The sequence below is a fragment of the Aplysia californica genome, unplaced genomic scaffold (genome assembly GCF_000002075.1).
Source record: "Aplysia californica isolate F4 #8 unplaced genomic scaffold, AplCal3.0 scaffold00138, whole genome shotgun sequence".
NCBI classification, from domain to species: Eukaryota; Metazoa; Mollusca; class Gastropoda; order Aplysiida; family Aplysiidae; genus Aplysia; species Aplysia californica.
In genome coordinates, this window is record NW_004797408.1 from 283,916 (window position 1) to 297,298 (window position 13,383).

Below are 13,383 nucleotides of genomic sequence, written 5' to 3' on the forward strand. Positions count from 1 at the left end.
GAGAGAGAGGAGGGGGGAGGGGCAAGAGGAAAAGAGAGAAGAGATCAAAGGGATAAAGAAAGAGAGAGAAGAAGAAAACGGACAGACAGCTATCCAAACAGACATGCATATAGACAAAATCGGCGACAGATGGATGGCTAAAGGTCACCATCTAAACACAAACTACAATTTAAGGGGCAGGGTGTGTTGAATAATTGGTTTACTCTCAAACAAAAACGCAAACAGTGGTATGAAGTAGTGTTGCCATAATAATAATAATAATAATAATAATAATAATAATAATAATAATAATAATAATATACTCACCCCGTGCGGGCGAATGTGGTCCACAGCTTCATGACCTCAACACTAAGGGTCTTTTCGTCTGAAGGCGAGAGTGAGTTGGGTGCCAGAGGAAGACCAAAGACAATCTCAATTTCGTAACCATGCGCAACGCCAAACCATTCGGGCCAGGGATTGTCTGCTACTCGATGCTCGAAGCTGTACATGTACACCTCTCCTCCCAAGTTTGAATACGCCTGACCGAAGTCGATTAGAGGACACTTGAAGAGGACATCACCGGAGACAGCGTCAACGATTTCAGCATACGAAAGGGAAAGGTCCTTAAAGTACTCGTTTTTTACTTGCTGAATCTTGTTAGGGTCATCTACGATTTTAGGCAAGATGTTGTCAAATTGTATTTGATCTATTTGACCGTTACCCTCGAGAGGGAAGTCTTTGATGAAGCCGTAGAGGTCGAAATAAATGCCCTCGTTTTTGTTCATCCCCAGAATGACGCTTGTTCGTTTGATGTCCCCACGAGCGAGCATCGAGACGGGATGGTCAGGTATAAATTTCCCGTCCACTACAGGAGCGAAGGTTGTGTCAAAGTATTTCTCAACAAAATCCCACTGGTTATTTGAAAGAACCTCGGGATCTGCCTTCCTCAAACACTGCATGAGTTCATCCTCAGACGCTTTACCGTCACACGATACAGATGCTGCTAGCCCCAAGGATCTGGCTTTTGCCTTATCATTCGCCTGAACGGCCCAATTCGCTATTGGGGCAGAGCTTTCCATGATGGCGTAGCTGAACAGATCTCTAGTCTCAGGAGAGAACATATGGAGTCCGACACTAACAGCCCCAGCGCTTTCTCCAAAAAGGGTGATGTCATCAGGGGAACCCCCTAGTCTCTCTGCATTGTCTCTGACCCACTTCATAGCCATGCCCTGGTCAAAAAGTCCTGCATTTCCAGGAACATCGTCGTTGCCTAAGTAGAGGAAACCTAGAGGCCCGATTCTGTACGCAATAGAGACGACAATGACGTCATTTCTGGCAGCGAGGTAAGTCGCATCATAAACGCCAAGGGTTGCTGAACCAGCCCAGAAGCCACCTCCATAGATCCAGATCATGATTGGCTTGGGTTTACTTGGAGCAGAGCTCTTTCCTCTGTTGGGGAGGTACACATTCAGGTAAAGGCAGTCCTCGCTGCGCGGAGTGTTCGGGTTCCACATCTCCACCCCCCAAAAACGGTCAAAAGCCGTGTCAAGCGCTTGCCAGCAGGCGTCCGGCATTTTTGTGCCGTCAAGAACTCCATTCCATGGATCTGCGGGGACAGGAGATTTGAACCTCAGCTCTCCAAGAGGTGGTTGGGCAAAAGGAATGCTGTAGAAAACGTCGACGTAAGTGTTGTTGCCGGCTGGTTTCCTCACGCCGCTCACTTGGCCCAGAGACGTGTCTAGTGTAACGAGGGAAGACGGGAGGTTTCCGAGGATACTGCTGGGTAGCACAACGGCCAGACCCAAGGCCAGAACACAGCCAAGAAGATCCATGTGTCCTGTGATAGTGAAATGAATTAGAAAATGTCTCTAGAGAAAAATAACAAAGTAAAATAATATCATAAATTTATACACTTGCTTTGACAAATTAAATCAACAAAACGGGTTTTGTTTGGCGAGCAGCTGGTAGAAGTACTTGGTTGATTAAAAGAATTACAAAAATAACCTTCTTAATTATTCAACCGTTTTCAAACAAAGTCAAAGCAAATGAAAAAAAAAGTTTTACCAGCAAAACGGACAATCTCACGGATTTCCTTCTTGAACATGTAAAAAAAAAGGTAGTCGAAAAAGTAATACAGGACACATTTAATAACAAAACAGAAAACAAGATGTTTAGAGTTGCAAAATTAAATAAGACTTTCTAATAGGAAAATGAAATAAAGAAAAACTCGTGGATAAATTTCCTGATTTCTTCATTGTCAGTTTCATAACATGCTGTTACTTTTATTAACCTAAACTTCACAAAAAAATGTTAAGACTTCATTATATCTACGTTTGAAAGAATAAACCCGCTGAAAAGAATAGAAAAGCGCAGGTACCTCGGCTTTCTCGTTTTCTGTAAAGAAAACAGCTTTTACTTTCTCTCAAGATCAGCAAGGATTCAGATCTGTGCGTGCGGACGTGAGTGTTGATTCAGTTCAAACCGCGCTCTGTGACGTCTTTGAGAATGAGAGCTCACGGCCGCACGCCCGATCTTTATAGAGCCGAGAGTCGTGCGTGAGCTTACTAACGTCAGAGAAGGGCGGGGGGAGGGGGCAGGGCAAGATCGGCTAATTTTAACCAATTATCGATACACGCTTTGCAACCAGCCATATCAAATTGACTTTCCCATCATGCCTAGTATCTTTTTTACTCAGCCGCAGATTAATCAATGCTCTACTTTTTCAGTTTGTAAATGTACTATTATGTTTACTTGGTACCAGAGTCTGTAGTGTAGCAGTTTGGTGCTTCACTGTCGCACACAAGAGACTCAAGTTTAGTTCTAGATTAGAGCAAATGTTAAGGGGTATCTTAGTCTCTCTGCTGGGATGTTGTACGTTTACCGTGTCAGCCCAGGTTGGTCCTGACAGACAAGGTTGGACGCCCGCCTTCTAAATGAACTAAATTGTGTCGAAGAGTGTATAAAGAAAAGAATATATAAAGCATTTTTAGTAATACTATTCCTCAGAAATTGTACCAAAAAAGAAACAGAAACAATGCAAACGGTGTCCATTTTCATACAAGTAAAAACTCAATAAGGCACAAAAGTAGTCAACCTCCGTTCCCACTTCTTTCTATAACCTCCTTCATCCCCATCCAGATTCTCATCCCCCTCCACCCCCCCCCCCCCAAATCACCGTCAGCAACCAATAAACTTACTCTTTCCGCGAAATGGATTCATATAAAAATCCCTGACTTGTTTTACACGCATACCATGGAATTAAATAGGAGAACTAGGTGGATTTTTTTTTTCAAAAGCCCTTTGCAGGCTCTTACAACCTGTGTCTCAGTGAACAAAAATATTCATTCTGACGACCTCTTGCCCCACTCTGACAGCTTGTTTTCTAGAAATCACGAATAGACCCACATGGCAAGCCAAGGTTGTGTTAAAAATAGCATTTCTAGTTGCTACAGTGACGTAGATAGCCAGCTATGGAAGCGTGCTGGAGATGAGCACATTGATCCCATCGACAACTCTCTCATAACATGTCTCAGTTTGCCGGCAGTCTCTTTCTTTCTTTCCTTCTCTCTTTCTCTCTCTCTCTCTCACTCTCTCTCTCTCTCTCTCTCTCTCTGTGTCTCCTGACGTCTGTGCAGAACATGCTATATCGGGAAGCAACAAGGAAGCATTTTTTCAAGATATTTTCTATCACGTGTGGCGATAAATGCGCAAACAATGTATATTAATAGCATCTAAAATTATCTATTTGCCATGCTTCACCACAACATGGTTGGCTTATTTTTGTTTTAATCCAAAGACACGTAAAAAGGAATCTTCATTTTGTTTTTGGTTAGTTATTTTGTTAATGTGACATTTTTGTTGTTCATTTTGGGTATCGCTTCTGCTGTGATGCTCAAATAATTTTTTTGTTATTACAATTGTTATTGTTGTTGTGGGATATAATAGGACGGTGGTCAGAAGTCGCCACTCGTTGCTGCTACCACTTTACTTTTCTCCTACTGATTCTACCTGTTTGTCTTTCCTCATCCCCGCACTAGAAGACCATGCGAATATTCTTCTTTTTATAAGAACTGAGATGTTGTGGCAAGACCAAAGGTTGTGCATTTGGAGGGGGGCAGAAGGGGGAGGATTAGCGACTGTGGATGGTTTATATTTTTGCTCCTGTCACTTTCTTCTGTGAAACTGATGCTGCTGTTTTGTTTTTGTTTACATTATTTTGGGGTTGTTTTTTTTAGTTCAGATTTATGTACACTTGGAGCTCTTTGTACTTCAGTTTGAGAAAGAGCCTGCATAGCAACATCATAAAAACTGTGTGTGTATACTTAAACGTGGTCAAACATCAAATCAGTGAGCCCGGAACTGGACAATAAAGATGTATCTGATCTATTTTATCCTATCTTATCTTATACTGCTGAGAAAAAGTAAAATCAGCTCTCAGCAACAATAGAGTAAGAGAAACGAAGTGCTACTCTGATGTTCAAGATCCAAGTACCAAGTCGTGGTCTAAAACAACCGCCTGTACAAGCGACTGCTTTCAACCAACGTCCCACCTTCCATTTGTTTATTTTATTACAATAATAGTCTCTTAGGCTTCCGGGCCATAGAAACTCACCCCTCAGGTCTCACGCGCGTGTCTCACGCCTAAACGCGTGAGCGGAAAAATGTACTGACGTAATCTTACTTGGGATGGGCCATAGACCTCTGCTCACGCCTCACACTTCACAGGTCACGGCTCACACGTGAGCCTAGAGGTGAATATGTGCCCACCATTTCGGAACTTCACGGTTACCGTAAAGATGGTTCCAATAGGGAACGGGATAGAGGGTGCCTACGTCCTTCGTGACTCACTGGAGCATAGGAAGATAGGGCTAACGCTAACATTACTTAAACGCAACCCCACATCATCACTCATCACTACCATTGGGTCTAAAATCATCACTGCTCTCAGATCAACGACTTAAATCTATAATCCTGAAATCTCTATCTGCTGTTACAGTTACTTGTTATTTTAAGTATTCATATAACACACTATTGGACTCTATCATATGCACTTTGTTTCTGCTAATCAGATGGCGTCACTCTCATATAAATGGGTAAGGGAAAAGAAAAAAGAATTGAACATGTTCACTTTTTTGGAGACGTGAGTCGTGGACAGACTGGATATCAGAGCGCCCCCCCCACCCCCACCCCACCCCCGGTAGAGCTAAACACAGGCCAAATTCCGTTGTCAACAGAGTGCAATTATTATTTTCTGGTCAGGATGGATGATTACAAAGAAAGATTAATCGAGTTTGCCCGAGCAAGGCCTCCGCTCTGGGACCCATGTGATCCTGACTACTAAGACAAAGATCAAAGGGCACAAGTTTGGGAAAACCTTTCCAAGATGCTGACTGTAAAAGAATTCTTCATCAGGATTGTCCACGAGAAGCTGGAATGCCCGGTTAAATTCTCCTCTCGATTCTCTGAGCTAAAATGCTCTCGGCCCTATATTATTATACTCCGTCTCTTTCGCTTCCTTCATCTGAGGAACAACAAAATCAGCAAATCTTCTTCGTTCGATGATTCCATCTTGAATTGGAGTGAGGCGTACCGCATGAGCCCTTATGGCCTGGCTGGCCGTGAGGCATGAGGCGTGAGGCCTTAGGCGTAAGACGTGAGGCGTGAGTTTCTATAGCCTTGAAGCCTTAGATGTCTAACTTTCTAAGGTAACCGTTCTTCAAAACAATGGGTGACTGTTTTGTACAGCTTCAAATATAGAACATACAGTGGTTGTTCACCAATCACATTCTTGAAGTTCTTCAAGAGTTGTATATTATGTTAGTTAAGGGGTTAAAGAAACATTTTGATAAAGGCTTCGCTGAGGGCGCGAAAAGAGCGAGTGGTTGGGGGCATGAGTACTAAAAAAGCGTGTAGTTGTAAACAATAATGATAACCATTTTTTTTTTTTTTGAGAAAGTTATAATCTGGTCAACGCTAAATGCACAACTTGGCGACCTCATGACACAGAATCTAAGAGACGAATTGCTCTGATTTTTTGCATGCACCTGTAACTAAAAAGAAATCCCAACTAATTGAATGCTAGATTTTCGTGCACGTGCAACCAATATAAAGAGGTGTTTTATATTATCATTAGTATTTAATTATAAATTGGGCGGGGTTCTTTGATGAGATTACGAGCGGTAGTTTAGTGTAAGATCTGTTTTGTTTGTTGTTTGTTTTTGGTTTGGTTTTGTTTTGTTCTTTTGAACTGCCTATATTTGCCGTAAGACTGAGTTGTTGTCAGTCCAGCAGCTAGTGGGTGATGGCATGTTTATTTAGAATGACTAAGCTTAATTTGTGATAATAATATATACTATGTGTAACATTTCTTTCATATCTGCCCAGTCTTTGAGATCGCACACGTTTTAATTTGCTGGCACTTTAAAAAAATTATTAATCACCATGGTTAGCTTAATTAAATTACACCCACAAAAAACTGTTGTCCTAAAACTGCTGAACTATTTCTCCTGTGAAGTTGATAGAGTCGTCTCTTTTAATTTATAAAAAAATCCCGAAAAAAGGCAAGACTACGCTGCTCAAATGGATTAAAGAGGATGAAAATCCAGAAGAAAAACAACAAATTATGACAAAGAAACATAATGCTTCCAATATTACTACTTTCAAATTCAGGTGGCTCCAAAATGTATGTGTAAGGATTGGCGGGGGGGGGGGGGGGGGGGGGGGGGGTCTGTCTATGAGCCTGCACTGGGGTTGTTTGGTTGTTGTTGTATGTTTTTTTTGGGGGGTGCTCAGTGATATTTCCATTAGTGTTTCAAATTTAGCGCTCTGTTAACCCCTGGTTTTGGATTTGAACAAACTGTACCCCCCCCCCCCACCCCCAATTGAAAATTTCTGGTGAAGCTCCTACAACGACACCCTTCATTGTTGCGGTGTAATAAGTTCGACAAGATGTCCATTTGATGTTGCCTAGACTATAGGACGTGACGCCCTCCAGCCACCACCATTAAAATATTTAATATCAGATAAAGTGACGCATAGAATCTTGGTTCGAAAAGTAAATTATACAAAACTGTGATTGTATTTATTTTGTAGTTTTTATCTATTTATAATGGCTTCCCAAGTTTGTATCTATTTATATGAATTGAGCTAGTTATGGCAGCCAGAACCAACATCTGCATTGTAAACATGCAACGATCACATGGACAAACCTTAATATCATTTTATGCTGTTGTCTTATTCTATTCTGAATTTCAGGGCGGGACAGTCCGGGTTGAGGAATATGCAACACTCTATAAGACAGCCGGGTATACTCGATTTTTTAAAACCCACCAACCCCCCCCCCAAAAAAAAAACAACAACAACAACAACAAACAAACAAACAACATAAGCAGCGTACAAAGCTTCCTGAACCGAGAATCGAACTACATCTTCTTCCAAAAGGTATGAGCCTTACAATAACACCACCGACCGACTACGGTCGATATCAGTAAGACACTCGTATTTACACTGAAAAGGTTGGGGGGTTTTTTTCAATATACAGCTTGTATTTGTTTCTTTCGCGGTTTTACAATTTGTACTAGACGAATTACGCAGCTGTTATCTGGGCGATTAATAGCCGCGTCTGCAATAATTGATCGAATAAATATCTCGGATAAATGAGTAAACTTCTTTCTCCAGTAAATCAAACAAAGCGGTGACTTGATCCATCAAGCATGCAATAGAAACATATATTCGACATTTGAGTATATAATTTCTACTTTCGTGTCGCTTTATTCTTACTCTTCCTTTTTCTTTCACGAGTCAAGGATTTTCACTTACTATTCCAGAAGCATCTGGAAAACAACAACAGGCAATCTATGGTATAAATAAAACATTTTACCCCACCTCTCTTGTCATCAGACTTTCTCTTTCCCCCTCTGTTTAATTAATCCATATGTGTCTTCCTTCTCTTTATCTATTTACCTTCTCTATCATTGCATCTCTCTATATCTCTATCTCTTTGTGTATCATTCCATATCACCATCTCTATCTATCTATCTATCTATCTATCTATCTATCTATCTATCTATCTATCTATCTTTCTATCTATCTATATATCTACCAATTGCAGTTGCCTCTACATTCGGAATCAACGACCATTGGCGAAGAAGTCCTTTATTTTGATATGTCAACAATTATTTTGTTTGGTTGTTTTTTTCTGGGGGGTTTTGTTTGTTTTGTTTTGCTTTAAAAAAATTTTTATAATAATAAAATAATAATATAATAATATATAACATTTATATAGCGCATTTCCAAAAAGGTAGCTCAATGCGCTTTACATTGGAATACCCATTTTTCTAAAACCTTTCTTACTACTTCCTTTCATCTCATGCAATATATATTAAAGCACACATACACATACACACACAGTCACACCCACACACACACACACACACACACACACACACACACACACACACACACACACACTCACACACACACACACACTCACACACACACACACATACACACACACACACACACACACACACAGAGAGAGAGAGAGAGAGACTATTTTCATCCAGACATAGGAACAGAACAACTATAATGAAAAGTAACGTTAAAAGCTTATGAGGATAGGCCTGTATGAGCAGAAAATGTTTAAGATATCTTTTGAAGCTATCAAGTGTTTTTATTTGTCTTAGTTTCATGGGTAATCTGTTCCATATAAATGGACCAAGATATGAGAACGATCTCTCTCCAAATGATTATGATTTTACAGGTGTCACAAGTAGGATGTTATCGTTTGATGATCTTAGGTTTCTCCCTGACTTATATATACTGATAAGTTCTTGTCGATAAAAAGCAGTTGTTTTATTAACACATTTGAAACACATGATGCAGATTTTAAACATTATTCTTTCTTTTACAGGGAGCCAATGCAGTTCTTTTAATAATGGAGTGACATTATCTCGTTTTTTAGATCTTGTTATTCGTCTTGTGGCATTGTTTTGAATATGTATATATGTATATATATTTATATACTTTGTCTTCCCGTGTCGAGGTGATATGCTGGAAAGGGATAAGGGGGACTCTAGCTCTTCCAGAATTCCATAATAATTAAGTCACGTCAACGCTTTCTTTGCAAGGCTTGGCAGTCTATATTATTTCCTCAACAACAGTGTATAGTTAAAGCTAAGCATCGGTGCTCTACCTATTCTGATCACTGTAATAATGTACTGTCGAGAATACTGAGGCGTATTTTATTCTGGCTTACGGGTAGTAACTACATAATAATGTATAATATACCGCGTGTGAAAGGAAATTGACGTAGTTTAATGTTTCTTGACATTTTGTCTTTACTGATGTTGCCACGTTTGTGTCAATAGAAACAGGAACCTGGATTGATGGAATATTTTAACTTGGTTAACTAAATATACTTCTTTGTCTCTATCTACGTGGGCATGTCTTGTTTGTCTGTCTGTCTGTCTCTGTGTGTGTGTGTGTCTGTCTCTCTATCTCTCTCTCTTTCTCAGTAATTATGTTTGTGTGTGTGTGTGTGTGTGTGTGTGTGTGTGTGTGTGTGTGTGTGTGTGTGTGTGTGTGTGTGTGTATTTGTTTGTATGTGTGTGTGTTTGAGTGTGTATACAAGTGAGACTGAGTAAATGTTTTTGTGGTTAAGCGTGTATGTGCGTGTGTGGATATATATGTGTGTGTGTGAGAATAGGTCTGTGTGTGTGTGGGAAGAGGGGGGGGGGGGTAGTGGTGCGTATTCAAGAGTGTATAAGTATAAGTATTTGTGTGTGTGTACGAGTGTGTGCGTGTGTATGTAAATATAAGTGTGTATGTAAATATAAGTGTGTATGTATATATACGTGTGTAAATCGTGAATATTTGTGTTTGTGTGCAGGGGTGTGTCTGTGTGTGTATCTTTTGTGTGTGTGAGAGACAGAGAGAGAGAGAGAGACACACACACAGAGAGATAGAGAGAGGGAGAGAGTGTATAATACACATATATATGTTATATATATATATATATATATATATATATATATGTGTGTGTGTATGTGTATGTGTGTGCGTGTGTGAGTGTGTGTGTGTGTGTGTGTGTGTGTGTGTGTGTGTGTGTGTGTGTGTGTGTGTGTGTTGTTTAGGAATAGAAAGGGGTCCCGGCAAAGAGGTGAGGGGAGGAGCATGCGCCTTCAGCGTTAAAGACAGTTGAGACTGCAACATCAACAACAGCAGCAACAACAACAACAATAATAATTATTATTAATTTTTTTTTCAAATATTATTATTATCATCATCAGTATTATTATCATTATTATAATGTACTGAATACTTTTTTTTCCTTATTTTGATACTTGTACTTCTGAGGCAAGTGCCTTGTATAGAAAACAGCATTAAGCTTTGCCTTGGTTTTACTTGAATCGATATAAAGATCTGAACAGTTTGCTCTTCCTTTAATCCTCACTTGAAGACTATGGGGCAAAAGAGACAAAGTTGGGCCAAGGACAAATTAAAGACATAAAATAATATGTGTACGGATAATATTGTTTGGTTTATTTCTGTTTTGATTGTTTTGTTGGGCTTTTGTTAACAGCATTGCAGCAGATATGAGTAGAAGTAGAAGACGTTTGAGTCAGATTTGGTATTTTAAGAAGACCGAAAGACCACACCAACTATGGTAGTTGGGATGGTGATAAATGGGGGCCTGACCCTTATATCGTACTCTGAGTATAATGGTATTATTTTTTTTCAAGCCATTTTACTTCCCCATCTACACATGCTATCACACTTAAGTTGCGGGCTACTTCGACATAAGGACTGACTGGGGATGGGAGGGATACAATGTCCTAGCAGACAGACGGAGCAGCTAGTAAGAATCCTCCCCATACGAGGACCGGACTCGTATCTTCTCCAAGTAACGACAAATCACTTCAGCCGGTTCCACAATAAACGACAGTTTAGACTTCAAAGCAAGAACTGGATCTAATACCTTAGTCTACAACTCTTGATATCGGTTACTGGTGAAAAAATATGTTAAATACGAATGTACACATGCACACGGATATTTTTGTGATATCTTTTGTTTTGCTTAGTTTATTGTTGTTGTTGTTGTTTTTTGGTTTTGTTTTTTGGGGGTTTTTTAAGGAGGGGGGGGGGGCTCATGTTTGTAGTTTTTACATATATCATGAGTGTTTGTTTCCGAATTCAAAGTTGTTATTTTCGTTTGCATTATTTTATTTTTTTTTAATATTTATTTTCAACAAAAGAATGGGCTATCTTCTTCTGCTAGTTGTTACCTGTAACCTTTTTGAAATGTAGAACAACTCACTGTATGAATATTTGTCTTTCTCCTTGGAAAGATGACAGCATTTACTTCGCACTTAGATTACGCAGCTTAAGAATGCAAATTATGTGCTATTTCAAAATCTGTGGTAAGCCAAAAATGTGCAGAGTAAAGAGGGAAAAAAACAAGTGAAAGGTGGAACTAGGTCGCACTTTCCATTATCCATCAGCATGCTGCAGAATATCTCAAAGAAGCACCATAGTGACATGGTGCACCCGGTATTTATTGATTTCTTCCGTTCAATAATGAGCGGTGAGAAAGACTGAGGCGAAGAACCCAGATTTGGCATGACTTTACTGTGCAATGAGATTATTGTATTATAGGGAGGCGTGTGTACTGCAGGTATGAAACTAGTACTGCTTAGGACGGGAGACAAGGAAGTTGGAGCTGAAGAGGGGGGAGGGGGGTGGGTGGAGGAAGGGGGATTAAGGTGCAAAGGAGGGCTTGATTTAGAGCTCATTAGGCCAACTACGCACATTTGGAATCTCCACTCTCTGTTGAGCTTACATGCGGGTAGCCACGACGACATGGATTGAAGACGAGTTTAACCTTTTTTAAGGAGGGTGAATAAAACTAGAGTCTTAACGGTGCGGGTGCGTGCACAAAATGCTAACGAGTATTCTCCATTTCTTTTCGTCCCATCTCATATCAAATTTTGAATACCTCAGAAATATAGTAAAGCAAACAAAATTTTTGGGTTTTTAAAATTATATTTCGTACTAAAGCTTGTACGACTGTATATAACACATAATGGAAATTATTTATTTCTTCGACTGCCTCCTACCCCTCCCACTTTTACATACTATAGTCCGAGGATTGGACTATGGTGTGGATAGTTCTGAGTTAATGAATTTTGGCCGTAAAGAGTGTGTTCTTGGCCTTCCACCGACTCCGGTTCATCGCAATCGGAGATTGGTGGTTAATGTGGATGCCTAGCACCAAAAGAACCCCCCACAGTTTCTATCCAGTCAAATAGCTTAAACAATCGTTGAATGATTTACCTAAATTACTGGCACATCAAATAAGTTGGAATATTCAGCTAACGAAACACAATGATGCTCTTGTGTACAAAGTCAAGTTTAAGACATCACTGCCAGGTAAGTTTTGCGCAATAACATAATTTTATTGCGAAATACCTCTTGCTCCGTACAAAAGTGACTTATTGTGACGTCTTTCAGATGATAAGTTCTAAAAATGAATATTTGTTTGAATATTATGTTTAAACTAGAGTATTTTAATTATTGTAAATCAATGTACACGCTAGACATAGATTTTAGAGCACTAAGTTAAAACATTTGTTTCAGATTACTCGTCGCCAATGTGTTCCATTTTGTCACAGGCTTTGTGTTAATCTAATCACAAGTTCATTTTCTCGTATGGTTAGCAAAGTGATAACAAATGAAAATTTATAGTAAAGAAAAGACTGTTCTTACAATGTCACAAATGTATATGCACAAAAAGCCAACTTAAAATGTAATGCTAATTTGATACATTTTAGACGCAGAGGCTTTTTTGGAAAAAAAAAAGGAAGTTTGGACGGGCGGGCATATTATTTTCAATAGCGTTGTTCAGAATCAGGGTCATTGACGCAAGTTCTTTTGGTGATGGACTGGATTAAGTTGGCCTTTTTCATCTACATCCGTTTCACGTCAAGAGTATCTCGAGTCTAGATTTGATCATTGACTTCGTGGCCATGCGACGAATTTACAACAGGCATTATAACAAAATGTGAACAACTCACCGTCGACTTTTAATAATGTTTTTCCCGAAACACGATTTCATTCGCTGGCAATTTATCTATTTTTACTCAAAATAAAATAATGTTGAAATTTGTATCAATAAGAAATTATATTTCTGATTTTGGCGAAATTAACGCAGTTGACCACGAAGAGGGCAAATTACTGAGTATGGCGTAATTGAAACAATTTATGTGCTTTACCGACATTTCCACAAACTGAGAAGAAGAATATTATTGTAATACAAAATCGATGTTAACGAACTTCCTTGTCGGTGACCTTCCAAGTACTGATAGAAATAACAGACAAAAGATCTTGGGATTATACACCCCCCCC

General features: G+C 39.5%; 1 protein-coding gene across 1 annotated transcript in view; it reads right to left on the bottom strand.

Annotated features, from left to right (window-relative positions):
• The window catches only part of LOC101862869 (acetylcholinesterase), a gene marked incomplete in the record, with an annotated part of 21,497 nt that overhangs the window by 4,125 nt on the left and 3,989 nt on the right, over positions 1 to 13,383 (bottom strand). Inside the window, 1 exon segment of the mRNA XM_005096830.3 lies at positions 307 to 1,816. Coding sequence (XP_005096887.2) covers positions 307 to 1,816 — 1,510 coding nt within the window.